The 26956-nt window shown below is 42.2% G+C and overlaps 1 protein-coding gene across 1 annotated transcript in view; it reads right to left on the bottom strand.

Moving 5' to 3' along the window:
* The window catches only part of ARID4B (AT-rich interaction domain 4B), a 2517944-nt gene that overhangs the window by 1340861 nt on the left and 1150127 nt on the right, over positions 1-26956 (bottom strand). The window contains exon 8 of the mRNA XM_044058160.1: positions 19339-19411. Within this exon, the coding sequence (XP_043914095.1) occupies positions 19339-19411 (73 nt within the window). The remainder of the gene's footprint in view (positions 1-19338; positions 19412-26956) is intronic.

Here is a 26956-nt window from a genome sequence, read left to right as displayed (position 1 = left end):
CTGGAAGAATTATCTTATCCCACTTGATTCTTGCTGTTTTCCCTTCCCAGATAAAAACCTTCATCTCTTTTTTTAATTGCTATCCACATCTTCTCCTCTGGTTGATAAAAATATGCCTGATCTGTGTACAAGATTAAAGGGACTAAAAACATTTTAATTGCTTGTATCTTAGTATCCATATCTATGTAACAAAGTTTCCAGTTACTCAATGTTTCTATTATCTTCTGTTTAGTCTCTTCCTGCATATCCTTAGCTGCCACAACACAGTCACTTCTAATCCATACCCCTAAATACGTCATTTTATCATGTCCCCAAAAGTATGGATATTGTTGGACCAATCTGTGTGTGGCTACATAATTTACCGCTATTACTTTTGTTTTAGCTTCATTAATTTTGCAACCTATCATCATCTGAAACCGTCGTAAAATGTTCCACAACACTGTAATGTCCCTTTTCTGGTTTTGTCATGTATAAAATAATATCTGCAAATAGAGCCAGCTTTTCCTGACTACCATGCCAATTATATCCTTGAATTTCTGAGTCACTTACTTTCTTTGCCAATGGTTCTAAATATAATGCAAAAAAAAAAAAAAACAAAGGGGAAAGCAGACAACCCTGCCTGGTTCTCTTCTCAAGCAGATGTTATCAGAGCGAACCCCACCACTTTAATTTTCATCTCCAATTTCTCATACATACTCCTGATCAACCATATAATTTTATCAGGGAAATTAAATGCTTCCATTGCCCTGCTCATGAAGTCCAAGTCTACTCTGTCAAATGCTTTCTCTGCATCAAGACCCACCAATAACAGTGGTATTCTCTTACATTCTGCTTCCCTCTGGATCATCAATGTTCTGTTAATATTGTCAAATGTTTTGCCTCCCCTCCATAAAACCACACTGATCCATATCTATCAATTTTGGTATCACTTTTGCCATTCTTTTAGCCATTATAGACAAACACTTTATAACTAAGGTTTAGTATTGAAATGGGTCTGTATGAAGCTGGATCTGATTGATCTTTACCCTCTTTAGGTATTACAGCTACCACTGCTTTCTTCCAGGATGCTGGTACTTCTCCTCTTAAAACACCGTTAAACAAAACCTTCCTGATCTTTATCAGTTTTTAGCTCCTAGCTTCCAAACTTCCACAGGAATACCATCTACTCCTGAGGACTTTCCTATAGTTTGGTTACACATAGTCATTTTATCTCATCTCTTCCTATCCTGTTAGTAACTGAGCCTCATCTACCTCTAACCTTGGCTTAATTTTCCATAAACATTTCCATTTGTACCTTTTACTGATTTCCATACTTTTCTGCTTTATACAAATTTTCATAAAATTTCCAAAATATTTCTAATACTTCTACAGGATATCGTTATTTTCCTTGTTACAGGCTCGCTAAGCTTGGTGACAGTTTTTTCTACTTTCTGTTGCCTGATTCGTTGTGCTCAATGTTTCTGTGCTCTAGAATTATCAAAAAACAGTTGCTTAAAAGCAGTCGTTCTAAACCTGTGCATATTATTAAGGTAATCCCTTATTTTCTGTTTAGCGTTCTGCAGTTGCTCCTTTTCTTGTCCTGAGAGATTCTCCTTATTTTGCAATACTTAAACATTTGTCAGTCCCTCAGAATAATTCTTGTTACTTCTTAACCATATCTCCCTTTCCTTTGTTTCCCACTCTAGCTTTAAACTCTGCTTTAATTATATCCCACCCATTAGCTATATTTTCAAAAGACATTTCTATCTTCTGTAGTAGCTCCTGAATTAATTCCAAAACCCATTCCTTAAATGCTTCACTTTTCAACCAATAGGTGGGAAAGTGCCAGTGTCTCACTTTTATTTCTTTATCTTGTGTTTTTATTTCAATTATTAATGGCACGTGATCTGAAATATTTATTGGGTGTGTTTCAAGATCTTCAAATTAAATGCACATGTTCCTTCCTGTGAGATATAACTTCTATCTTGTCTAGCCCACTTTTTGTATCTTGGAGAAAAATATGTAAATTCACTCCGAACTCCTAGAACTGAATTCACATCTTCCATTCTAAATATTTTTATAAATTTCTTCAAATATCTACTCTCCTTTGTTAAATTTTCCCCTCTAGGCCTCCCAGACACATCTTCATTGTTACAAACCAAATTCCCGTCTCCATCTATTTAATATTCCTTGTTGAAAGCTGATCATTTCTCCCAGAATTTTCTTAAGCGCCATTATAGCAGTTTTAATTGGAATGCAAATGCACGCCAGTGTAATCCTCCTCCCTTGCCGTAGCCCCTTAGTACTATACATGTTCCGTCTTCTATCACTACTGGAGCTTGCCTTGCAATTAATATAAATAATCCACTTTTCCTTTGCCCCAGACATACCACTGAATAACCATTCTGAAAACCTTTCTTTATCAAATTCACATGTTCAGTTCTTTTCAGGTACTTCTCCTGTAGCATAGCTATTTGCACTCTACATTTTTAATATAGTTCACTAATCTTTCTTTTTTATGTTTATCTATAAGACCACTCACATTGACAAACATTACAGAAAGCATAATTTTATTATATAGCTATTATTACCATCTTTTATGTATACCTGTTTTTTTGTTAAATGTCTCCTTCCACCTTTTATTTTACATGACTATACTGTTCAGCAGGTTAGTCTTTTATACAGCTGTTTCTTGTTATATCCATTTGAGCATATGACACATCTTACATAACTTTTTTTTTTTTGAAAGCACTCAAACGTAAACAACCCCCCTCCCCCAAAACCTACTAACTTAATAACACGCAAAACTATGTACATCTTCAAATAGGAAGTTTTTGCTTCCTAATAAGAACAAAGTTCTAAGTTGATAGCCACACAGACAGGCTAGAGTTAACCAAAAAGAAAGGTTATTCATGCTAAGATGCATGGAACAGCCTGTGCTAAGATAAGTGCCATTTGATTTTGCCTATCTTTATAGCTTTCCCAGCCGAAAAAACACTTGAATGCTTTCAGTAAACACTTTCTCCAAGCCATTTCTCTTTATGAAATTGTCTTCTAGTGACACACAAACCAGACATAAAACTGCTAAGGATACCTTGTTTACCAGAAAAAAGCATTATAATATTAAATATTCTTTTTCATTTACATGCTTTGTAATTAACTTGTTAATGGATAACACCTAATGTCTTAATGCAGTCATTTCCCTATGCAAGCATGGGAAAAACCACACGGATTTTTTGTCATACCCTCTTAAAACAGACCTTTCTTCTCTCCCTCTTTTTTTTTACATTGCAGTGCCTAGATTTCTTAAATCTGAACAAAAAAAAAAAAACAGAGAAGGGAGAAAAAAAACAAAAGCACCTGTTAATATTAGTATCTCCATTGCATTTCCAAAAATAAACAGAGAAAAAGAAGTTATTTATTTACCATAATGTTCCATCTGTGCTGTTTCCTCTCATTTGCTCTTCAACCTATGGGTTTTGGATCCAAGCATCAGATCTGGCTCGGCCATATATCAAAGCTGTAGGCTCCAAAAACTGAACTTCTCACCTACCTATGATACTCCTCTCCTCGAAATCCCTCAGATCGAGTTTGTTGCAGTGTAGTACATCACAGAGTCATAATATTAATAAACAAGAAGAAATTACTTAGAATAAAGGAATCAGCCAAGTCAGGATACTTCAGGAGCTCTCAAAGGGAAACAGAAGTATCTGCCCAAAAAAATTCTGTTAGGTCCTTCAAAAGGCAGGGGGATGGAGGGAGGACAGGTTGAAGAGCAAGTGAGAAGCAACAACACATATGGAACATTATGGCAAGTGCATAACTTTTTATCTGATGTTATTGTCTTCATTTGCTCTTCAACCTATACGACAGAGTCCCTTTAGCTATTAAAAGAATTTGGGATGCCCTCAAGGAAGGATATTCCGGAGCACAGCAGGACCCAGATCTCTCAACCAACTGGGGACAAATTTCGACAGAATCAGGGACAAGTCAAGAAAAAATCAGGGACAATCAGGGACACTTTTAAAATATTAGTGCTATTAACTTGAAACATGGACAGAATCAGAGCATATAAATTAATACACATTATCTTAAGTAAAAGAAGTTTATAACTCTTAATTATTGTCAATATTCATTAAGTGTAATTTACCACCTTTCCTCCAAAAGTCAATAGTTTTAGGAGGGATTAAGAGGGACAGAGTTAAAATTTGAGTCAAAAATCAGGGACAGTTGAGAGGTATGGCAGGACCAAAAGATGCCCTGGTCCTGGAAATAATGTCCAGTTTGTAATGGGAAATAAAGGTATGAGGGTTAGACCAAGTAGCAGCTGCATAGATTTCATCTATGGGAAGTTTAGATCAGGATGCTGAAGAAGTAGATGCAGATCTAGTAAAATGGGCTTTACTATTACTAGGTAAGGAAATGCCCTTAGAGGAATAAACAAGTCTGACACAACTGGTAATCCAATGGGCTAGCCTGACCTTGAAAACTGGTTTACCTAATCTGGACTTAGAAAAAGATATGAAAAGTTGGTCAGATTTCTTGGATGTATTGGTTCTATCCAAACAGAAGCACAGTTGTCTATGCCCATCCAACATATGAAGAAGGTTCCCTCCCTTGTTTTGAAAGTTTGGAAAGAAAACTGGAAGATTGATGACTTGGATTTAGTTAGCCTCAGAAGCAACCTTAGGCAAAAAGGAGGGATTAGCATGTAAAGTAACTCTGTCCTTGTGAAAAATCAGATATGGAGGTTTGCAAGAGAAAGCCTGTAACTCAGATACCCTCTTGGAGGAAGTAACAGCCACCAAGAAAATAGTTTTCCAAGTCAGAAATTTCATGTCTACTTTCGATGAAGATTCAAAGGGGGGTGACACTAAAGCCTGAAGAACTAAGATAAGGTCCCAAGGAAGAGCAGGATCCTTAATAGGAGGAAGTAGCAGAAAGTTACCATTCAGGAAGGCCTTGCATAGTTTAGGTGAAGCTAGGGAGAAACAGTTCACCCATACATGAAAATTGGAAATGGAGGCAAGTTGCACATTCACAGTAGAAAAGCTTGCACAGTTATTAAAGAGGCAAGTCATGAAGTCCAAAACTGCTGAAACTGGTGCAGAAAAGAGGTCTAAATTGTTCTGATGAGCCCAGATAGAGAACCTCTTTCACTTACTGTTGTATAACTTCATACTGGACAGTTTGTGGGCCTCAATCAAAATTTTTCTGACTGTGGAGGAAAGCCTGGGAGACCTAGCCATCACTGGAAGTAAAGAAACCAAGCAAGTACTTTCAAGTTCAGGAGATCTGGATGGGAGTGCCCCGAAGGGTGGGACAAGAGTTCTGGAGAAGCCTCCTGAGTCCAATGTGGACAAACCTAAGGAAGGGGAACCACACTTGATGGGGCCAAAAATGGGCAATGAGGATGACTTGGCACTTCAACCTCTGTGCTTTCTGTTGAAATTTGGGAATGAGCAGAAAGGGAAGGAAGGCACAGAGTAGACTGGGGCCAAGCATGGACTAAAGCATCTCTAGGTGACTGTCCCTGTGCAGGGATGAGGGCAAAAAACTCACTGCACTTGGCATTGGAGGGAGACGCAAACAGGTCACAGCAAAGTTGATCCCATCTCTGGAAGATCATATTTGCCACTGCAGGACTCGGAGACCACTTGTGAGGCATCAGGTTGGGCCTGCTGAGCTTGTCCACTAGGATGTTTGACTTCCCCAGAATGTGCATCGCTATGAGAAAGTGGTTTGAAGAGATCACCCATTGCCACAACCTCATGGTCTCTCGACACAAGGGATAAGATCTGCTTCCTCCTTGCTTGTTGATGTACCAGACCACCAACATGTTGTCTGTCTGAACTGCAATAGTCTGGTGGGAAGAGAGGAGTGGAGAGCTTGCAATGCGAGAAGCACCACTCTCATCTTCAGAACATTTATATGTAAACTGGTCTCTAGTGGGGACCACGTGCCTTGGACTGTCCGTCTCAGATACCCCCCACCTGATTTGGGAAATGCACATGGTCACAGTGGCCAGGGGGTGGGAGGAAGTACAAAAAGCCAGCCCTGGAGAAGATCGTCTGACTGTATCCATCAGAAGAGACTGTCTGCATGCTCGTGAGATCCTGATTTGGTAGTTCAAATTGTAATGCAGAAGGGATCATTGCAAGCTAAGCTCCACTGAAGTCCTCTCATATGAAGGCAAGCTAAGGGTACCAGAGTGACTGTCACAGCCATTGACCCCAAGGCTCAAAGGACAAGACTGACTTGGGGGAAGGAGTGTCCATAATCAGTCTTCCATGAGATCTCAGACTGGAGATCCTGCTGGGATTATGAAGGTCTAGATACCTAGTAATGTACAAACGAGCTCTGATAAAGTCTATGACCTGAACTGGAAGATGATGGGATTTGTCTAGATTGAAAGAGATGCCAAAGGTCAAGGCTACATGAAGTATGTATTCTCTAGGGGTACCTGTCAAATCTTCAAACGCTCAAAATTTTGAAAGTTACATGGTTGAGACCAAACGTTCGACATTTTGAGTGCTTAAAGATGGACTTTCAACTGCACCGTACGGTGCAGATAGGGAGAATTTCCCTTTTTTGCACTGAAGTGCGATCTCGGAGTTGGTAGATTTAAGTACGGGGTGTGTGGGGGGGGCGCATCCCCCCATGTGGAGGGTGCAGGAGGGCTTGCCCCCCTGCCTACACTGTTAAAGTGTTTTTTCTGCGTGTTTTTCTTTTGTTTTTTTTTTTTTTATGTTCAAACATCCAAATGTCGAACATTTGGTCTCGACCATGTAATGTTCGACAATTTGAATGTTCGAACATTTAACATAGACCCTTCTCTGGCTTGAAGGTGTCAATGTCTGGTGGGAGCAGTTAGCAGCCAGTCATCTAGGTAAGGAAACACCTTGAATCCCTGCAGTCTCAGTTGAGCTGCTATCACTCCCATGCATTTGGCGAACACCGTGTGTGTGGGGAGGGAACCAAAAGGCAGTGCTCGGAACTGGTAGTGATTGGCTCCCAGCCTGAAGTGGAGATACCTTCTGGAGTGCTTGTTCATCTTGATGTGTTTGCATGCGTCCTGACACTCTATAAAGAGCATCCTTCTGCAGGAAGGGCATAATGGCCTGTAACATGAGCATTTGGAACTTTGAATTGGCAACTGACTTATATAAGGAAGTAAGAGCCAGAATGGGTCTGAGGTCTCCCATCTTTCTGGGCACTAAAAAGAACCTAGAGTAAAACCCAGATCTAAGTTGGTCTGGGTGACACTTCGGTTGACTCTTTTTGAGAGCAGCTTTGCAATCTCTAATGCTGCCACCTCCCACTGATTGGGTGGGACATCAGGGAGGATCTTCCTGAAGTATTTTTGGAAAAAGAGTACAGAATAGCCTCTGGATATAATCTTCAACACCAAATGATCTTTTGTGATAGTTTCCCAGGCTGTTGGGTGTAGAGATAAACATACCCCAAATGCCTCCAGAGTAATGCAGTTGGACAATCCTTCAGGATGACTGATTGGGACGGTCTGAAAAAGAATCTTGAGACCCTTGATTCATCGGACTCCCTCTGCCACGAAGGCAGCATCTGTTATTATAACCCCTTTCCCCCTCTGCCTCCGGGAGAAAGGTCCCCTTGTGAATCCTGGAAAGGACCCTGCGATTTACAGAACCACAACTTCTTACCTCTATGCTAGTTTCTGGAAACAGTCTGTTCTAGCGTAGACAAACATCTCTCGATGGCAGACAAGGTCTTTCCATCCTTCTCACTTTGAAAGTGTCTGTCTTTAATTGTTGGACCAAAAAGGGTCGCTCCGAAGGGACCACTGACAAAAGACACCTTATAGGGTTCCAAAAAATCACGCAGCTGCATCCAGGCATGGGGTCTGACAACAATGCCTGGTCCGTCCACCCGTAGGGCACCCCCTCTGCCGCATGAGCGATTAACCTCATGGACATGTTGGAAATAGACTGGAGGGTGGCCATTCTTGAGGAACAGGATTTCTGTTAATGAGCAGACATGGGCCCTGGTACCGAGCTAGAGAGTTCCTTAACCAAGTCCCTCTGTAGCCTGGTCATGTGTGCTAGGTATTTCAGTGCTCACAATGCGAAGGTCACTAAAGTATAAACCCGCTTTCCAAACCTGTCCAAAACCCTAGACTCTCTGTTTGGGAGATGGCCGGTAGAGCTGGGCTAGCTCCTCTTTGGTGGTGGCTGCAATCACCATGGCATCGATGGGAATCCCTTTAGTCCAGTGCGGTTGATTAGGAGGGGCACTAAGGATCTTATCGGGCTGCTTGGGGATAGATTACTCTGTGTCTGGTTCTTTCTACACCCTATGGGACGCAAGGTCAATAAGAGGGTTCTCGGGGCAGGAGGACACCCAAGACGTAGATGGGCCTGACCCACAGGCTTCCAGAAACACATACTCCTCTGGATTATGGCTTTTGAAAGATCAACCACCCTTTTGGCATAGGATTTCCATGAAGTCTCCAAAAGAGACATCCTCAGGTGGAGATCTGGTGGACCCTTCTCCTTCACTGAGATCGGTGTCCTCTGTGAGGGATTCCAAAGAGGAATCCAGGTGTCTCCTTTTACATGTGTGCTTCACAGCGACCTCGTCAGTGGGATATTCCGGAGAGGTATCAGAAGACTCTGGGGGTACCAAATGGGAAACAGGCTGGAAGTACTTCTGGGAAGGGTGTCCTAGAGGAGAGAGAGTAGATGTCTCAGGCACAAATGCAGCTCAGGGGAGGGACCAGAGTCAGAAGCAGGCAGAGTCGAGGCTCTACTGGATGCAAAGAGAAACCCCTCCACCACCTTAAAAGCCGAGGGAGATCGGGACACACCAGGCACCCTCGCTGGAGCCGAAGCTTTCAAATGGGAAGATCTGTGAGCCCCAACTGCCCCTAGATCAGAGTGGGGAGTAAGAGCCAACCTGTCAAATGCCAAAGCCCGAAGAGGAAGAGACTGCTCTAAAAATTTCATAGTTGATGTCAACCCCTTGGGGCCAATGCCGAAGCTACAGTGCTGAGAATCGCTAGCCTCCAAAACCATCAGAGTCAGGGTAGAGGTAACCATACCTGTTGGCTCCAACATCTCTGCTCCAGGAACATTTGGACCCAATAACTCCAAATTCTGGGGTCAGACTGGAGAAGGAGCAATAGGAGTGAAGGCAGGGCTGCAGGTGGTGGACCCAGGAGAGGAAGGAGCAGGCAAGATCTCCAGACAGATTTGTACCTTGAGAAATTTAACCATCATACTGTCCACCTTGGCTTTGGAAAGGCTATGGGAGGACCTAACAGAAGAAGCCACCAAAACAGGCCTGGAAGAGGGACTAGGCTGCCGCAGGAGAGGGGAGTTAGGTCTCAAAGACACAGACTCGGGAGAGAAACTACATCTACAGCAAGGAGGGGAGGCTTGGATGGCTATCGGAGACGAAGCAGTTGTTTCCGAGGGTCTTGGTATTTTGGCGGGAGGCTCCCAGGAGTGGCGAGATCTGCTGGGGGACCTCTTCCTATCTTTGTGCTTCTTGGTGGGAAGTTGAACCCCTGAAGCGGAATGGGTGGCTGAAGAGGAAGAACTTGGATAAAGTCCCTTCAAAATGAATTTGCTATGGTGGTCAATGAGTGCCCATTGATTGAAAGAGACACAGATAGAACATGCAAAGTCGAGATGAGCCACCCCTAACCAAACGATACACTCTGCGTGTGCATCTGAAAGTGGGAATTTGTGCTCACAAGTGATGCACTTTTTTAAACCCAGCCTGTTTATAATCGGCCATGCTCTTAAACAGCAGCAATAAGGAAACAGAACACAGGAGTACAACAAACTCCAAGCAACTGGACCTAATAAAACTACGTACACAATACTACTGAAAGAAATCTACTTTTTTTTAATACTATAAAATAGAAATACACACACACACACACACACACACACATATATATATATATATATAAGTATAGATATATTGTTATAAACATTTAGATATACTGAGCTAACAGCCAGAAGGAATGGGGTAGGGAAGGGGAGGAAAGAGACCACAAAGAAAAACCTCTTTCCCTGACAAGGAATGGAGATTGATAGGAGAGAGTAAGAGAGAACACTAACTAAATAACTTGAAAAAGAATTAGCAGAATGTCATTCACTGAAAGAAGAATTCCCTGAGGATCTCAGAGTACTGAGAACCCAAAGCTTAGTGAAATGCGGCAAATGAGATCTGAGGGATTTGGAGGAGAGGAGTATCATGCGTAGGGGAGGAGCTCAGATGTTGCAGCCTACAGCTTTGGTACACTACCAAGTTGGATCAGATGGTTGGATCCAAAGCCCATAGGGTGAAGAGCAAATGAAGGCAACATCAGATCTTTACTTCAAGTCTAAATTGGTTTTGTCTCGTCTTTAAAGTGCTCCAGCTGGGAAAACATCCGATTGCCTCCAAGGAGACATGAGAACAAGACAGCCAATTTCTCTTTATCAGATTGTTTGCATGGAAACACAAAGACCAGCTGCAAAACTGCTACTAAGTATACAAGCATTTGCTAGAAAAAAAAAAGCCTCATAATATTCAACATTCTTTTTAATTTACTTGTTCTCTCAAAACTAATCAACCTAAGGTCCTTAATCTAGCCACTTCCCCATGCAAGAATGAGAAAAAGAAGCATATTAATTTTAACTTTTCATGCCATTTTAATCATGCACTTTTTTTAAGCACTGCATTGCCTATAATTCTCAAAACTGTATAAGAAGAAAGAGAAAAGGGGAGAAAAAGAAAAACAGCACCTGTTTACAATCCCCATTACACTTAAAAAGAACATGCAAACAAAACTATACACCACAAATACAGTACTATTAAGAAAAGAAAATATTGTCTTTACTTACCATTAGTTTTCTCCTCCTCTCTCTTCCCCTCCCCAAAGCATTTTTCCAAACACTAGTGACACAAAGTAGGGCATATACTTTAGAGTCCCCCATAAATCCAACAAATTTTGAAAAACTCCAATATTTCCAGATTTTCATGTTCTGTCATATTTCACAGATATAATTATTACATTGTAATCCCACATTAAGTTACTGGTTTTATTACTGTTCTCCATCTTCCAAATCCTGTCTCTGCTTCATTTCCAACATACTCTTGATTCTTCTAGTCAACACTCATGCTCCCTTCCTTCTCTCCAACATTTTCCACTGAAATACTGGAAAAGATTTCACAGGTACAGCCTCTCTGTGGTCTCTAGTAACAGAAGAACAAGAAGCAAAATCTCCTGTTTTACAGCTCACGTTTTGTTGGACAAACTTTTCTATTTCCTCCTTAGCATGCAACTAATCAAAAAATGATTTTGTCCCTCCAGGAAAAAATACCTTAAAGACAGCTGGATACAGCAGTTTGAATCTCACATCTGCGTCTCGACATTCCCTGAATAGTAGAATAAATGTACTCCACTTCTGCTTGATGTACAATGATTAATCATTCTCCACGAACACTCTGCTGCCTCCCACTTTTAGTATTTTGCCCTTCTGCCACAATTTTGTCAGAATCAATTCCTTCTGCTGGTAGGAGTGCATCTTTACTATTACAGATCTTGTTTGTTTTCTGACAGCTAGATTTGGAGAATACACACAATGTGCCCTTTCAACTAACAGCTCCTGCTGTGGAATACCAGTCCAGTTGCTTGTTTGTGCTTTCATAAAATTAATGCAGTTTATTCCTTCCAGCATCTCTGGTTCAGCTGAAAATCTCAGGATTTCCCTACAAGCTCTGTCTATTATTTTCTGAAATGTCTCTTCATGAGCAGTCTCCTATTCAGCCAACCTTTTCTTCATTTCAACCTCTGATTTTTGCAGCTTTAGCATCTCATCTGATTATCTATTTAAAACTTCTTCCATTTTTTCCATCCTTTTGTTAGTGTTGATATACTCCATCAGTGTTTTGTTTATTTTAACCAGGTCTGTATGCAGTTGTCTTGTATCTTCTTGTAGGTTATTGAAAGTCTTGTATGAAGGCTGCATTGCTTTTTGCCGAACAGCTGCAGAACTTTCTCCAGTCAGTGTTTCTTCCTCACTTCTTGTAGCTGATTTTTTCCAGGTCTTCTGTACTTCTTTATTCCTGGCATCCGGGCAGTGCACTTACTAGCCAGTTACTGAAATTTGCCCATAACCACAAGTCTACTGGCCTTCTCTGATAAGTTTCTGTTTTCAAACTGGGAGAGCTAGAAATAAGCTTTTACTCAGTGTGCAGCCATCTTGAAGTCCCTGGGTTCTCCCCTTTTTTCTCAGTAACTTTACCTGTGGCACATGGATTGTATATGGCCCTGAAGATGGAAACACTATTCTGTGCAAGATCAAAATATCTTTCTTTAACAAATAAACACAGCAGCCTCTGATGTCCAAAGGATCTACAAATGACTCTTACATATCAGCACCTCTGATGTCAGGAAATCAATGATCTATCCCTTACAGTAAAGGTCAGTTCTTGTTTGGGCATTCCCCATAAATGTCTGTCCCCCCTGCATGTCCCTATAAAGTCTCCAAATCAGAAGTAAGAGAAGATTCAATGCTTGACCCTTTGGGGGCCTGATTTCGAGGGAAACAAATTCTTTCAAAAGTTTCTTCCACTTGAACCTTCAGAAATTTATGTTATTTAGCTGAAGTGGGGTGTCCCAAAACCATCACCTCATCTTTTAATCCCTAGAAAAGTAAAATTATGTACTCACCATAACATACATCTGTGTTGTCCACTTTCATTCTTCCTCGATTGTTGGGTATTGGATCCGACCTCAGTTCTGACTTGGCCACATTTACTAGACTTCTGGATCCAACTCTCAAGCTCTTCCCTCTACTCATAATGCCTCGATCAACCTGCAATACCTCAGATTGAGTTTGCTGCCTTATAAGCCATAGGAAGAACTAACCATAGGTTAAGACAAAAGTAAGGCTAGTAGTAGCAGACTAGGGCTCAAACATGAAGCAGAGGTTCCATAACAACCATAAAGTCATGTCAGGAGCTTAAAGGAAGGTGAATGGAGAGTGGGGAGTTGAAGAACAATGAAAATGGACAACAAAGATGCATAGTTATGGTGAGTACCTAACTGTAATATTTCATGTTGCCCTTTTCATTTGTTCCTCAATTGCTGGAACAAAGTCCCCAGCTACATGAGCCTTTGGTGGCAATCATGGAAGGATATTCCGGAGTACTACAGAACCACAGGCAGCCCTGCTCCAGAAGTCAAATCCAATCTGCAATGAGCAATAAAGGTATGAGCATTAGACCAGATATCTGCTGCACAAATGTCATCAATAGAAGTTCTAGGCCAAAAAGCGGATGATATAACCATGGACCTGGTGGAGAATCCTTAAAAGGCCTGGGTACAGACTAACCTCATTGACTGTAAACAAAGGAAATGCAATCAATAACCATTTTGCTAGAGTAATTTTTGTAATTGGTGAGGCCAATTAGTTTGGGGAGAAAGAGACAAACAACTGCGCTGACTTTCTGAAATCTTTTGTTATATAGAGATAAGCATGTATTCTCCTTTGTTAGCAAAGTTGGGAAAGAAAACAGGCAAATTAATGGCTTGATTAATATTTGCTTCAGAGGCTACTTTACACAAAAAAGACAGATTGGTCCATAAGGTCATGCTGTTTTGTGGAAGATGAGATATAGAGATTTGGAAGAGAAAGTCTGGAGTTCAGAAGCTCAAATTGCAGGTGTTATGGCCACTAGAAAGGCAGTTTTTCAGGGTAAAAAAATTAAATCAGATTTAGCTAATGGTTCAAAGGATTTCTGAGGTAACCCTTGCAGCATGACCGTGAAATCCCAGGGAGGGCTGAAGGTCCTTCACTGGGGGCCTAAGTAAAAAAGTACATTTGGAAAAAGCCTTGCATGTTTTTGAAGAAGCTAATGAGGAAGTATTTTCTCCTGCATGAAAATAAGATATGGCTGCCACTTGCACTTTGACAGTAGAGAAACTAGCTCCTCTTTGAAAAACAATTGCTAATAACTCAAGAACAGCAGAGGTAGGAGCAGTGAAGGGGGCCAATTCTCTCTGTATTGTCCAAATAGAGAATGTTTTCCATTTACTTTTGTAGATCTTTCTCTTAGAAGCCTTGTGGAAAGACAGTACTATCTGATGACCTGGGGAGATAAGTCCTGAGTTGTTTATCAGTGGAATTGCATGTGGCCAATTTGGGGCCTGGAATGTCTGGATGATCCATCCCTGTGTGATGAGAGAGAAAGACTGGACTGGGGACAATCATCCACAGTGGACACAGAGGAGGAGAACAAAGAAAACGGAACCACATTTGACGAAGCCAAAAAGGGGCAATAAGGATAACCATCCTCTTCACCCGAAGTGCCTTCTGTAAGAATTTTGGAATTAGAGGCATCAAGGGATAAGCATAAAGGAGACCATAAGGCCAAACAAGGACTAGAGCATCTGTTGGTGACTCCCCCAGAGGGGGATTAGGGCACAGAAAGTGCTGCACTTGTTGTTGTGGGATATGCAAAGAGACTGCAGCAAGGTAGACCCCATTGATGGAAAATCCTCTCCGCCACTGACTGACTGAGAGACCACTTGTGAGGCATTAGATTTGACCTGCTGAGTTTATCCGCTAGCACGTTGGATTTCCCCGATATGTGCGTTGCAATAAGAAAGCGGCTGGAGGAGATTGCCCACTGCCACACTCACTGCCTCTTGACAAGGGAAGTAAGATTGGGTCTCCCTTGCTTGCTGATGTACCAAACCACAGTTTGAATCGCATTCATCCCAAGAAGAAAGGCGTCCTGGAGGGCCTGCATTGCTAGGAGGACTGCTCTATTCTCTAGGACATTGATGTGTGAATTGGTCTCTTCTGGGGACCACATGCCTTGTACTGTCCATCCCAAAAAATGCCCACCCACCCCAGTTGGAAGACGTCCATGGTTACTTACTGTGGCTACTGGTGGCAGAAGTACGAGAGGGTAGCCTTGGAAAACATCTGAATGAACCCACCAAAGTAGATGGTCTTGCATATTTGAGTGAGTTTGCTCAGAAAGGATAAGGGATGGCGAAGAACTGACCACTGAATAGCCAGAGTCTTTTGAAGAATGTGCATATAAAAAAGGGCCATAATAACCAAGGTTATGGCTGCTTGGTCTGAAGAATAAGTCTGGCTGGGGAAGAAGGGTGTGTGATAATTTGCTCCATTTGACATTTGATCATCTGTTCTCGATGTGATGGAAGAGAGGCAATCTGACTGTGTTTAACTGAGCACTTATGAACGCCAGGCTCTGAACAGGATGAAGAGACTTGCAGATGTTGACTGACATGCCTAGAGATTGACATAACTGGAGCAAGTAGTCTCTGGATTTCTCTAGAAGATGCATGGCTGAGACAGTGAAGAGCCAGTTGTCTAGATATGGAAACACTCGGAATCCCAGCAGTCTGCTGATACCACCGCCATACATTTGATAAACACCCTGGAGGCTGTGGTGAGACCTAAGGGCAGGGTTCTGAACTGGGAGTGATTGGTCCCCAGCCGAAACCACAGAAATCTTCTGGATCATCTGTTCATCTTGATGTGATAGTATACATCCTAAAGAACAATGGAGCACATCCAATCATCCTTGCATAGAAATAGCAGAATGGCCTAAACTGTGACCACTCAGAACTTTGACTTCTTTACAAATTGATTCAGTTTTCTTAGCTCCAGAATTGGTCTCAGGTCCCCGTTTTTCTTTAGCACTACAAGGAATCTTAAGTTCTGAATCCTTTTTGATCTGAGGAACCTCCTGGATGACCCTAGTCTAGCAGATTTTGAATTTCATGAGCTACTGCCTCCTGACTGGGTGGAATTTCGGGAAGCCTTTTTCTCTTGGTTGGAGGAATCTAGGAAAGTGGTATGAAATAACCTCTGGCTATGATTTTAGCGCCCAAGAATCTTTCGTTATTGATGCTCAGGCATCAGGGTGTAGAGGACAAGCACCCCCTGAGTACCTTCAGAGGTGGGCAGTTGAGGAACACTTCAGGAGCGCTGGAAGGGTTCATCTCAATAGGAATCTCGGAAACCCTGGTTCTGTGGGCCTCCTCTGCTAAGAGGATGGCATCTTCCATTAGAAATCTCTTCTCTGCTTCTGGGGGAGATATCACCGTGTGAATCTTGGAAAGGACCCTGGGACTTATGGAACCACATTTTCTTACCTCATCGATGATTCCTAAGACAGGATCGCTGAGGAGTAGAAGAGCATATCTCTATGGCACACAAGGTCTTTCTCTCCTGTTCACTCAGGGAAAGTGTTTCCTTAACAGTAGGGCCAAACAAAAACAACCCATCAAAAGGAGCACTGATAAATGAAGACTTGAAAGGCTCCACAAACGTGCACTGGTGCATCCAGGCATGTCTCTTAATGGCTGTGCCTGAACCAGTCACCCATGAGGTACCCTCAGAGCATGGGAAATTAGCCTCATGGATGTATTAGAGATGGACAGAACAGTGACCATTAGTGAAGGTAATTCTTGTAGTCCTCCACAGACATGGACCTGGACAGGGATTTGGAAAGCTCTTTAGTCAAATCCTGCTGTAGCTTAGTGAAATATACCCAAGTAATTCAGAGACTGTAAGGCTAAGACCACCGAGGTAAAAATGTGCTTCCCAAATCTTTCCAACACCCTGGACTCTCTGTTAGGAGGATAGACAGACAAGCTCTGCTCTGCCAGCTCCTTCTTTGTGGCTGCCGCCACAACCATGACATCAACAGGACCTCCGTTGCTCCACTGCGGCCTGTCCTGGGGGGGGGCAAGAAACTTATCAGGATGACCGGGCAATGGGTTCTACTGTATCTAGCTCCTTCTATGCCCAGCGAGAGACTAAAACTATAAGTTCTTCAGCTGGGGGAGTCAGCAAAGATGGCTGGACCCAAAAGCTTCCAGGAACACTGACTCCTCCTGAGACAGGATATCGGAAGACCATCTACCATTTTGCTTGAGAATTTATAACATGTCTCTGAAAGAGACAACATCTGGTGGAGATCTGGGGAATCCCTCCCCTTCACTGTAGTCAGTGCCTTTGGTGAGAGACTCCTGAGGGGAGTCTGTGTGACTCTTTTTGCATGTTCTTTTATAGGGAGACTCCTCAGTGGGATGGTTTGGAGAGGTATCCAAAGAAGCCCTCAAAGGGGACTGCCTGGACACCTGATAGGCCAAGCTGTCCCTGTGTGACAGGACTGAGAGGATCAGAGCTCAGACCCAAAGGAGGCAGGCCTTTACGATCTACACAGGAAAGAGTAGTCAAATTTCTCGGATGAGAGATGACCATCTCCATCCCCTTGAAAGTAGGGGGACAGGGAGAAGCTGTAGCTGGCCACACAGAGCTGATGTTTCAGACGCCACCATGTTCCGACCCTGTTAGGACCTGCGCCTCACTGGAGTAGACGGACCCGACATGTCAATGCCAAAGCTGCAAGGGGCAGGGCTAGCACAGACAAACTTGGAGTGGAACCCAGCCCCCCAGACCCGGTACCAATGCTTCAGCTCTGAGACTTGTCCTGGTCCAAAGGAATCAGTGCCAAACAAGTAAGGGAAACTATCAAAGTCAAAGACCTAGATGTCTTCAGATCTTATGCAAACACTCTCAGGTTTCTCGGATCTGAAGGCTCCGAAATCACAACATGGGAAGCTGAAGTGAGGTTCATGGATCCGATGGAGACAGGATAACTCCCATCTGAATCTGAACTCTGAGGAACTTCCTCATCATCCTATCCACTTCAACTTTGGAAAGTCATCTGAAGAACCTGATGGAGGAAGTGGCAGAGTGGGTCCGAGACTCTCTCCTCAGAATCTCCTGAAGGAAAGGAGAATGCAGCCAGAGAGAAACATGATCCAGAGAGAACCCTGAGGACTGGTTCCTTGGAAACTTAAGCAAGTGTCAGGTCCGAGGATGTCAGATCCAACTGTTTTCACTTCGGATCTGAGGGGGTTGGATCCAATTTCTTTTCAATTTTTAAAGGAGGCTCGAAGAAGGAGTTAACTTGGGAGAGTGGGTTGGAGATTGCTTTCTTGACTACTTCATCTCAGAATATGCTTTGGATGTTTTTGTGGGGGCCTAAATTCCCCTGGACAACAAAAAAAGAAAGCAGAAGAAGAAGAAGGTGGCAGCAAGCCCTTTAGAACAAATTTGTTCTGACTGTTGCAAAGGGCCCTGGAATTAAAAACCTGCACAAATGGAGTGGTCCATATTCAAGTGTGAAGCACCCAAACAATAGACACACTCCCTTTGGGCATCAGAACTAAGGATCATGTGCCCACAGGAAGTGCATTTCTTAAAACCAGTGGGTTTGTCAGCCATGATGAAGAAAAGGATTTTTTTTTTTTTTTTTAAACTACCAGGTAGGATAAACAGGATACCCTCTAAAGGGCAGGAAAAAGGAAGAAGAGGGAAGGAAAAGTACCAGCAATGGTATCGACAGCTATCTTAGGTAGAAAAAATAGAGATATAAAGGATGAGAACATTTCATCCTAAAATGATAGAAAAAACTAGTAACTAGGTAAGGGAGGTAGGTGACGAGAAGAAAGGAGATTATAAGAAAAAATTAAGGAAACTGCACTCACTGGAAAAAGACATTACACACAAAAAGCTCTGTGAGAAGGATCCGCATCCGTTGTGACATGCTGGCAAATGAGACATGAGGTACTGCAGGCCGTCCAGGGCATTATAGGTAGAGGGAGGAGCTCTAGAGTTGGATCCAAAAGTCTAGAAAATGCAGTCAAGTCGGAAACAATACCCAACAGTTTAGGAATAAATGAAAAAGACAACATCAGATAATATGGATTGTGTGGACAGTAGGGGAACATAAGGGGGATTTTACCTCAAGGATTGGGTGGACATTTTCAGTGGCTGATGTGGGACTGATGCCACTAAAAGAAACAAGCCAGGTGCACATCCATGACCTGCTCCACTAAAGGCTAAAGTTATACCACTGTTTTAATTGTTTTGCTTTGAGCTTGCTTATAATTAGATTTTTTTTGTGTGTGGGTTTAAACAGTACATAACTGAGAAGTAGAAAAATGCCAAAGAAATGTCTTGCAACTTTCTATGATCAATGCTAAGGCTGTAAAACAATTTTCTTCTATGTTGATTCTTACTTACAGACCCCCCTATATGAGCATGGATATGGTCCTTTGCTACCTCAAAAGTTGTTAGTCCAGACATTGTGACTCACTAATTTTGCCCAGCTCAAAGGTCTACCATTTAGCAAAATGTAAATGTGTTAACACTCTTTCTGTTTCATTCATGCTGCCTAAACAAGTCAGACTTACTGCACACTATGCATGCATTTTACATTAGAATGTCCTTTATTATCACACTCCATATGACTGCAAGTAGTACCAACCTCTGTCTTCCATAAACTTATACAGCTGGTGCAAGAAGTTCTCCTTCTCCTCTGGAAATGGCTCCACTTCTTCCTAAAACAAAGATAATAATAATAATGATAATTAGATAATTAGTGATTCGTTCAGCATGACAGTGTTTTAATCACTCTGTATATAATGTTATTTATCTTCTGCCTTTATTCCCTCAAGCCAAACATGACAGTCGCTATATGTGTAACATCATAACTGCTCTAATATTCAATGTGATATGTTTCTGTAGCTGCTAATTACTATGAAGCTGGTACCACTCTCCATCTTCAGAAACATGTAAATTCACTTTTACCACGCTGTCTGTTGCACTGCCCTGAGGAGATGCCCTTATCCCTAATGGATGATGCAACATAGAAATGAAAATGTTACTTTTTTCCAGCAATGTCACGTCCACAACATCCACAAAGAAAATGAGGATTACTGTGTACAAGTATGTGTGTGTGTGTGTGTGTGTGTGTGTGTGTGTGTGTGTGTGTGTGTGTAGGTGAAGTGTTTGTACATCTACATATCTTGTCTTTGACTATTTTACACAGTGATTCGTTCAGCATGACAGTGTTTTTAATCACTCTGTATATAATGTTATTTATCTTCTGCCTTTATTCCCTCAAGCCAAACATGACAGTCGCTATATGGGTGCATATGCATATACTGCATTTTGTCATTCACTCTATGTTATGTAATGGTTGTGTACCTATTGTATTTCCCCCTGCTAACAGTGAAATGGTTCCAGTGGGATCAGTGCTCTACCCTGAGTAAAAAAAAAAAAAAAAAAAAATAAATAATAAGTCATGCTTATCTGTTCCAAAATTCTAGGAGATAGATTCAAACCCAAAAATATAATCACAAAACCATCACATTTTCATCAGCTTTAGCACAAGGATGAGAAACATTTCTGCAGTTTGTTTTCCACCCTCCCAAACTGTTGCCCGCCCCTAGTGTAAATTTGATCTGGGACCCTCCTCCCAGTCTAGTGCATTACCTCATTCTACCCAGTACAGGAAGAACATTTGAGATGGCCAATCAGCTTAGTTTCTGCTACTCCTTTCTCTCTTTCCACTACAAAAAAAAAAAAAAAAAAAAAATTTTCTAAGCTTGTTTCCTGCCTTTCCTGTGGGTAGTCTAGCCTGGATATAGATTTGCTGTGTCCAGGACTATTTGTAGGCTTCTAGGCCCCCAAGCCTTTCTGTGTTGGAGGGAAGTCTTCTAGCTTAATTTTGTTTCTTAGAACTAGCCAGTTTTTTGTTTCAGCACTTGTTCAGAACTTATTGTAAGCACTAAATAAGCTACAAATTACTACAGCACTCAACTTTCCTCACTGTCTAGAGGAAAACAGTTTCTAGTACTTAACAAATAAGCACCTATTCGGGCATGTCTAAGGGTCAGCTCCCGGTGTTTTCTCCTGTCTACCTGATGAATCTGGGCATCTTGGGGCGATGCAGTAATTGCCTCATGTACACAGACAACCCTCTCCTCCTACCACCCAACACTACAACCTGTGAGAGATGCACTTATATAGCCAAACTGGAAGCAAAGCTCTCTTCACCCAAGACTGGACTAGAAAGTCAAGAGGAGAAGGTAAACACTTGCACCACACCACACTCAGCACATAGTCCCTCAAAACCTACACCACCAAAACACACACATAGAAACACAAAACACACACCTACATTCACGGAGGCTCTTAGTAAAAACCTGCCCAAGCAACAGGGACCTCCAAATCAGAAACACAAGCAACCTCCACCCCCCAACATAACCCAAATGACACATAGTCCACAAACTCAGTGTGCCACTCAACCACAGCCCATAAGGCACAACAACGTACCCGACACTCTAGTCATAGGTGACTCTATAGTCAGGCACACTGATTTCCACCCACCAGGCTAAACAAGGAGAACGTTACTGTCAGCTGCCTGTCGGGTGCCAGGATCCGCCACATAACGCATGCACTCAGGTCACTCCACAACAAGTACAAATATGACTCTGTCATTGTCCATGTTGGTGTGAATGACCTGAGACGTTCCTCCTTGGACTACATGAAAAGGGACATGGAGGAGCTGTCTAATCTTGTAGCCCAGGCAGGTATGACCCTCGCCTTGAGTAGCATCCTGCCATCACCCAGAATGATACCACAGTACAAGGACAAAATGACTGACTTCAACAATTGGCTAAGCTTCTGGTGTCATTCTAAGGGATCCAGTATCTGTCTGCCTGAGATGACATGATCGACAAGCCATGATGCTTTGCCAGAGATGGCCTGCACCTGTCGTCCCTGGGATTCCGGATACTGGCTAAGGCTCTAGCCACCCCTATAGTGCCTTTTTAGGCAAGGTTCAAATGACAAATTCACCACCCTACCAGGTACAGGCAAGAAGAATCTGAGGGTATTGCTACTCAATGCTAGAAGTCTAAACCTCAAAATGCACTCTCTCGAGGCACTCCTTAAAATGGAGAACATCAGCATCTGTGCAGTGACAGAGACCTGGTTCAAGGCTCCAGAGAGTACCCCTGCATTATCAGGCTATAATTCATACCACACCTTTCGGCCACCTAACCTGGACCGAAACACTAAAGGCGGAGGTGTGTCCATATTCATTAAGAATATCCACACCTCCAGGCTAGTTGCTCAGCATAATGCATCCGGAATTATCCAAGTGCAACTAACTCTGGGCAAGACCGCAATCCAAATTGTAGCTTGCTACAGATCCCCCACCATGCCCCAGGATTCCCACTCCTCATTTCTTGATACACTGGAAAGTATTAGAGTACAACCTAACACCCTAATAATGGGCGATTTCAACTACCCTACCATTAACTGGGAAAACTACTCATGTAGCAACTCTTGTGCTCAACGTTTTCTGGAATTCATAAATTCCAATGCCATGGATCAACTTAACCACACCTCCACCAGGGGCAGCAATATCCTAGACCTGGTTATTACCAACATGGGCAACCGGTGCTCCACACCAGAGGTCAATTCCTCGTTGGTCAGATCCAACCACAAGCTAATCACCCTAGATATCCAAATCCCTCCCTCACCCCCATTAGGGAAACCACAGTAAAAAATTTCTCCAAAGCCAACTTCACACTTCTTAAGACAGAAGTGGCAAACTTCACGACACCCATGCTGACGGACAATAGAGGTATGACTGCTGGGTCCTACACAAATGCACTTTATAAGCACTTGCACGAGTGCATGGATCGTGCAATCCCTAACAGAACCAAGATGCTATCCTCCAAAAAAAGGAAGCCAATCTGGTGGTCTCCTGCCATAAACAAACTCTACAACAGAAAAAAGAAACTGTTGCAAAAAAGAGTAAAATCCCATGATTGGAGAAACTCCCTGGTCAGCCTCAGTAAGAAGCTGAGATCCCTCATAAAATCCTCCAAAGCTAGTTATGAAAACAAAATCGCCACTGACTCTAAATACAACCACAAAGCATTCTATAGCTATGTCAAGAATCTCAATGGCAACACTCAGATCTGCTCTGAGTTATAGCAAAATGGCACTAAATATACAGAACCAACTGATATTGCCAACATCCTGGAAGATAGGTTCAGTGCTAACTTTACCCCTCTGTCATCCCCTAAAGGGCCTATCTCTATACCAGAAGAATGCAAAGTTCCTGTAATCACGGCTGCACAGGTAAAAAAAACACACTATCCAAAGCCAAGAACACAGCATCCATGGGACCTGACGACATCCCAGGCTGTGTTCTACATGAACTCCAGAACGAACAGGCACCCCACCTAAGTACCATGTTCAATCATAGCCTCACCTCAGGCTATGTGCCCACTGAATGGCACACAGCAACAGTTATTCCACTCCACAAAGGGGGAGCCACCACAGACCCCGGAAACTACCGCCCCATTAGCCTAACGAGCCTGGTCTAAAAGGCTATGGAGCGTATCATCATGGAACTTATAAATAATGACATTGGTAATTTTCAAACTCAGGACCCCACCCAGTTCGGGTTTGTAAAAGGCAGATCATGTCTCCTAAACCTAATAGACTTCTTTGAAGCAGTCACTAAAGCCATAGATGAGGGTAAGGTGGTTCACACAGCCTATCTAGATCTCGCCAAGGCTTTCAACACCATCCACCACTCTGGAATTATAGATAAACTCACTAAACTAGGTATAAATCCTATGTCACAAGATGGGTTGCCAACTGGCTCACTGACAGAACCCACACTGTGAAAGTAGCAAACTCCAAATCCAACCTCAGACCAGTGACAAGTGGAGTACCACAGGGTTCAGTTATGGGTCCTCTCCTGTTTGGCATCTACTTCTCTGAAGTACAGGCCAACAGAGAAGGTCTTTGGCTAATGAAGTTCTCAGATGACTACAAACTAGGAGCCATAATCAAAACTCCAAATGATGTGGACATCCTACAAAAGGGCCTCACTGAGACAGATGCCTGGTGTCAAAGCCATGGCCTCAAGCTCAATGCCAAAAAGTGCATTGTCATCCCTTTTGGTAAAAACTCAGTACCCATGAACTAACACTTAGGTGGTAGTCTACTTAACACCAAAAGTGTGATAAGAGACCTTGGGACACAGGTGGACAGTAGTCTCTCCTTTGATAATCACATCGCCACAGTAGTCAGGAAATCCTTCTATGTGGCACACCTCATCACAAAAGGTTTCTCATCCAGGAAAAAACAGGTCATTGTTCCCCTCTATTCGTCACTCATTAGACCCATTATAGAGTACAATGCCCCTTTTGGTATGTACCTCACAAGACATCTACAACAACTGGAAAGGCCACAGAAATACCTCACAAAGAGGATTACCGGCCTCAAAGAGATGCCCTATGCAGACCGTCTCAAAAAACTGCAGCTTTACTCCGTTGCATATCGCTTACTCAGAGGCGATCTATGCCTAACACACAAAGCTATGTCAAACCCAGAGCTTTTAGACATGCTCCACTTAAAGAAATCCCAATCCCTACGAGCTACATGCTCTAGGGACCTAAAACCTCGTCACCACAATAAATAGAACATGCTGGAGGGATAGATTCCTGTCCCAGAGACTTCCCATACTCTGGAACAAACTACCTATCTATATCAAACAAAGCTCCTCATTAGCACTCAAGAAAAATCTTGATGATTGGATGGGAGATAGGAAATTTACCCCGGGGATCACTTCTGTGGCTCTGCTTGACAGTGGCATAGAAAAATAATTTTCTTGGGTGGCGAAAGCCAGGGTACATTTGGCTAGGCTTATATAGGTCCTAGGGCCAATAGCCTAGTACCTACCTATGAACCTATGATAGAATGTTGGGAATGTGAGCTTGCAACTTAACTGCTACATTTTGATATTCTGTTGCCAATTCTCAAATCCTTAACTGACCTGATACAAGTTATAACCACCCTTGAAGTATGCACTCACAGTCCAATACATCTGAGAGCTAGAAAACAAAAGTACATAACGCAGCAGGTTTATTGAAAAACAAAACTGTCAAGTTATCTTTAATTAGGAGACAGTAAGGAGTGAAATGGCCCTTCAGGGTAAAACTACTCTGGTCTACAAACTATCTTCAGTCTGTCAAGCCAACCACCAAAATAAGTTCATGACCTTCTGGGCTTCTCAGGTGTCATGTAAGGTGGATGCTCAGCATCCACCCCTCCCAGACATACATATATATGTTCACAATACATGTGCAGAGGACTACTATAAGACTCAAAGTAATCAACCATGTTGGCCCCTGTGGAAGCTGAGCAGTATTACACTGACTTAAGTCACAAACCACCACAATAACACCATGGTATCAGCATTATGTCTAAACAGCTATTATATAAATGGACCTATACACCCACACCACTAAATCCTCATGTCTGGCAGCACAGTTTTTTTCAGTAAGTTATAATTGCCACCATTATTACTCTGGCATTAACCCAGTAAAATTACATGATCCAGAAAATGAACAGACTTGCACAGCAAAAACAGGCAGCTCCTCATGGTCCTCTAAAATATACTTTCTAATGCCAGTAAAAGTTAAAGACAAATTAAATGAAGGAATAGTACAAAAGCCAGCAATGTACAACTGTTTTATCAGTGATGCTAAATGTACTCCTGTGACTGACTGCCTATGTATATCTTCATATGCAAGAATACAGCTAAAATGCTGCTCACTCACAAAAGTAAACAATAACCTATGGGAGAAGTGATATTTTGCAACGGTGTTCTGAAAAAAAGAAATAAAGAAAAATATGAAATATCATTAAGCTAATGTCAGTGCATCACTCCCTGACTCATGATGCATTTACATACCATAAGCATTTTTTTACTTAATTTTTATTTATTTACTTAAGTTTTTTCAAAGTTTTGGTACATGGGAGGTGCCTGAAAAATTCTGACAGGTCAAGGAAAGCATAATTAATTTATTTATTTATTTGCAGTTGGTTAACCAGGATAGTCCACTGGGCCAAAAGAACCCGTTTTCAATGGAGTCCTGGGGAGAAAAGCTCCAACATAAAGATTATACAAAAGATAGCAACAATTTACAGTTTAACTATTTCTCGTTCTAAGAGATAACAAAAGTTACTGTGATTAAACAGACAAAGGTGTATATATTTTTTTAAGAACAATGCACTTGTAAGTTTGTGTTTTCATAAGATAAAAATAGTAGGATTAGGTGAAAATAGGAGGTTGGTTGAAGTAAGTTGGAAGTAGATAGTTGAGAATAAGATGCTGATTGCTAGATATGAAAAATAGAGTTGGTTTTTGAAGTATGTGAAGTGGAAGACAGTACGGGATGGAGAATAAGTTAAGAGGGGTGGGAGCAGGAACATTCCCATGTGGATGTTAGATGGGAGTAAAGTGATTTTTTAAAGGATGGGAGGCTAGTGATGGTTCGAATGGAAGGAGGGAGGGAGTTCCATAGGCGTGCTAGGGAAAAGGATAGTAGGTTTTGTCCTGGGGGGTAAAGGGGTTTATATACTTTGATTAGGTTTTGATTACTAGATCTTAGGAGTCGTTGTGGGTGGTGCATTTTAAAGTTAGAGGAGAGGGAGGGACAAAGGGAAGGTTGGTAAATGAGTTTGTGTACATAGGTGAGCTGAATATAGGAGAGGTAGTTGGGAAGTTCTAGCCAGTTGAGTATGTGGAGAGGTACACAGTGATGGGTTGATGGTCTGTTGTTAGTGGTGAATTTGGCTATTTTGTAATAACAAGAGGACAGTTTTGTTTTGAGAGTAGATTGCAGGTGTGTATGGAGAGGGGCACCATAAAGAAGGGAGGGTAAGAGAAATGTAGTAGAGAGAGTGAGCTTAGTAGCTAAAGTGAGGTATTGGTTGTGTCGGTAGAGCATACCGAGTTTTTGGTGGTTTTTTTATGTTTAGTAGGAGATGGGAACTGAATTTAAGCTAGTCATGAATCTGGACTCCTAATAGTTTGGTTTTGGATACCAGCTCAAGAGGTGTATTATTTTGGCTGGTGATAGAGATTAGTTTTTTGTCAATGCTGCTAGTTTTGGAGGGGGTGAATATCATAAGTTTTGTTTTTGCTGCATTGAGTGCTAGATGATCGTCTTTCATCCATTGTTCAGTGGCGGAGAAAGCGTTTTGAGTTAGCTGTAAGAGAGTTG

Source organism: Protopterus annectens, chromosome 16.part0 (genome assembly GCF_019279795.1).
Source record: "Protopterus annectens isolate FY-2018-M chromosome 16.part0, PAN1.0, whole genome shotgun sequence".
NCBI lineage: Eukaryota > Metazoa > Chordata > Ceratodontiformes > Protopteridae > Protopterus > Protopterus annectens.
This window is presented reverse-complemented; position numbering and strand designations above follow the sequence as displayed.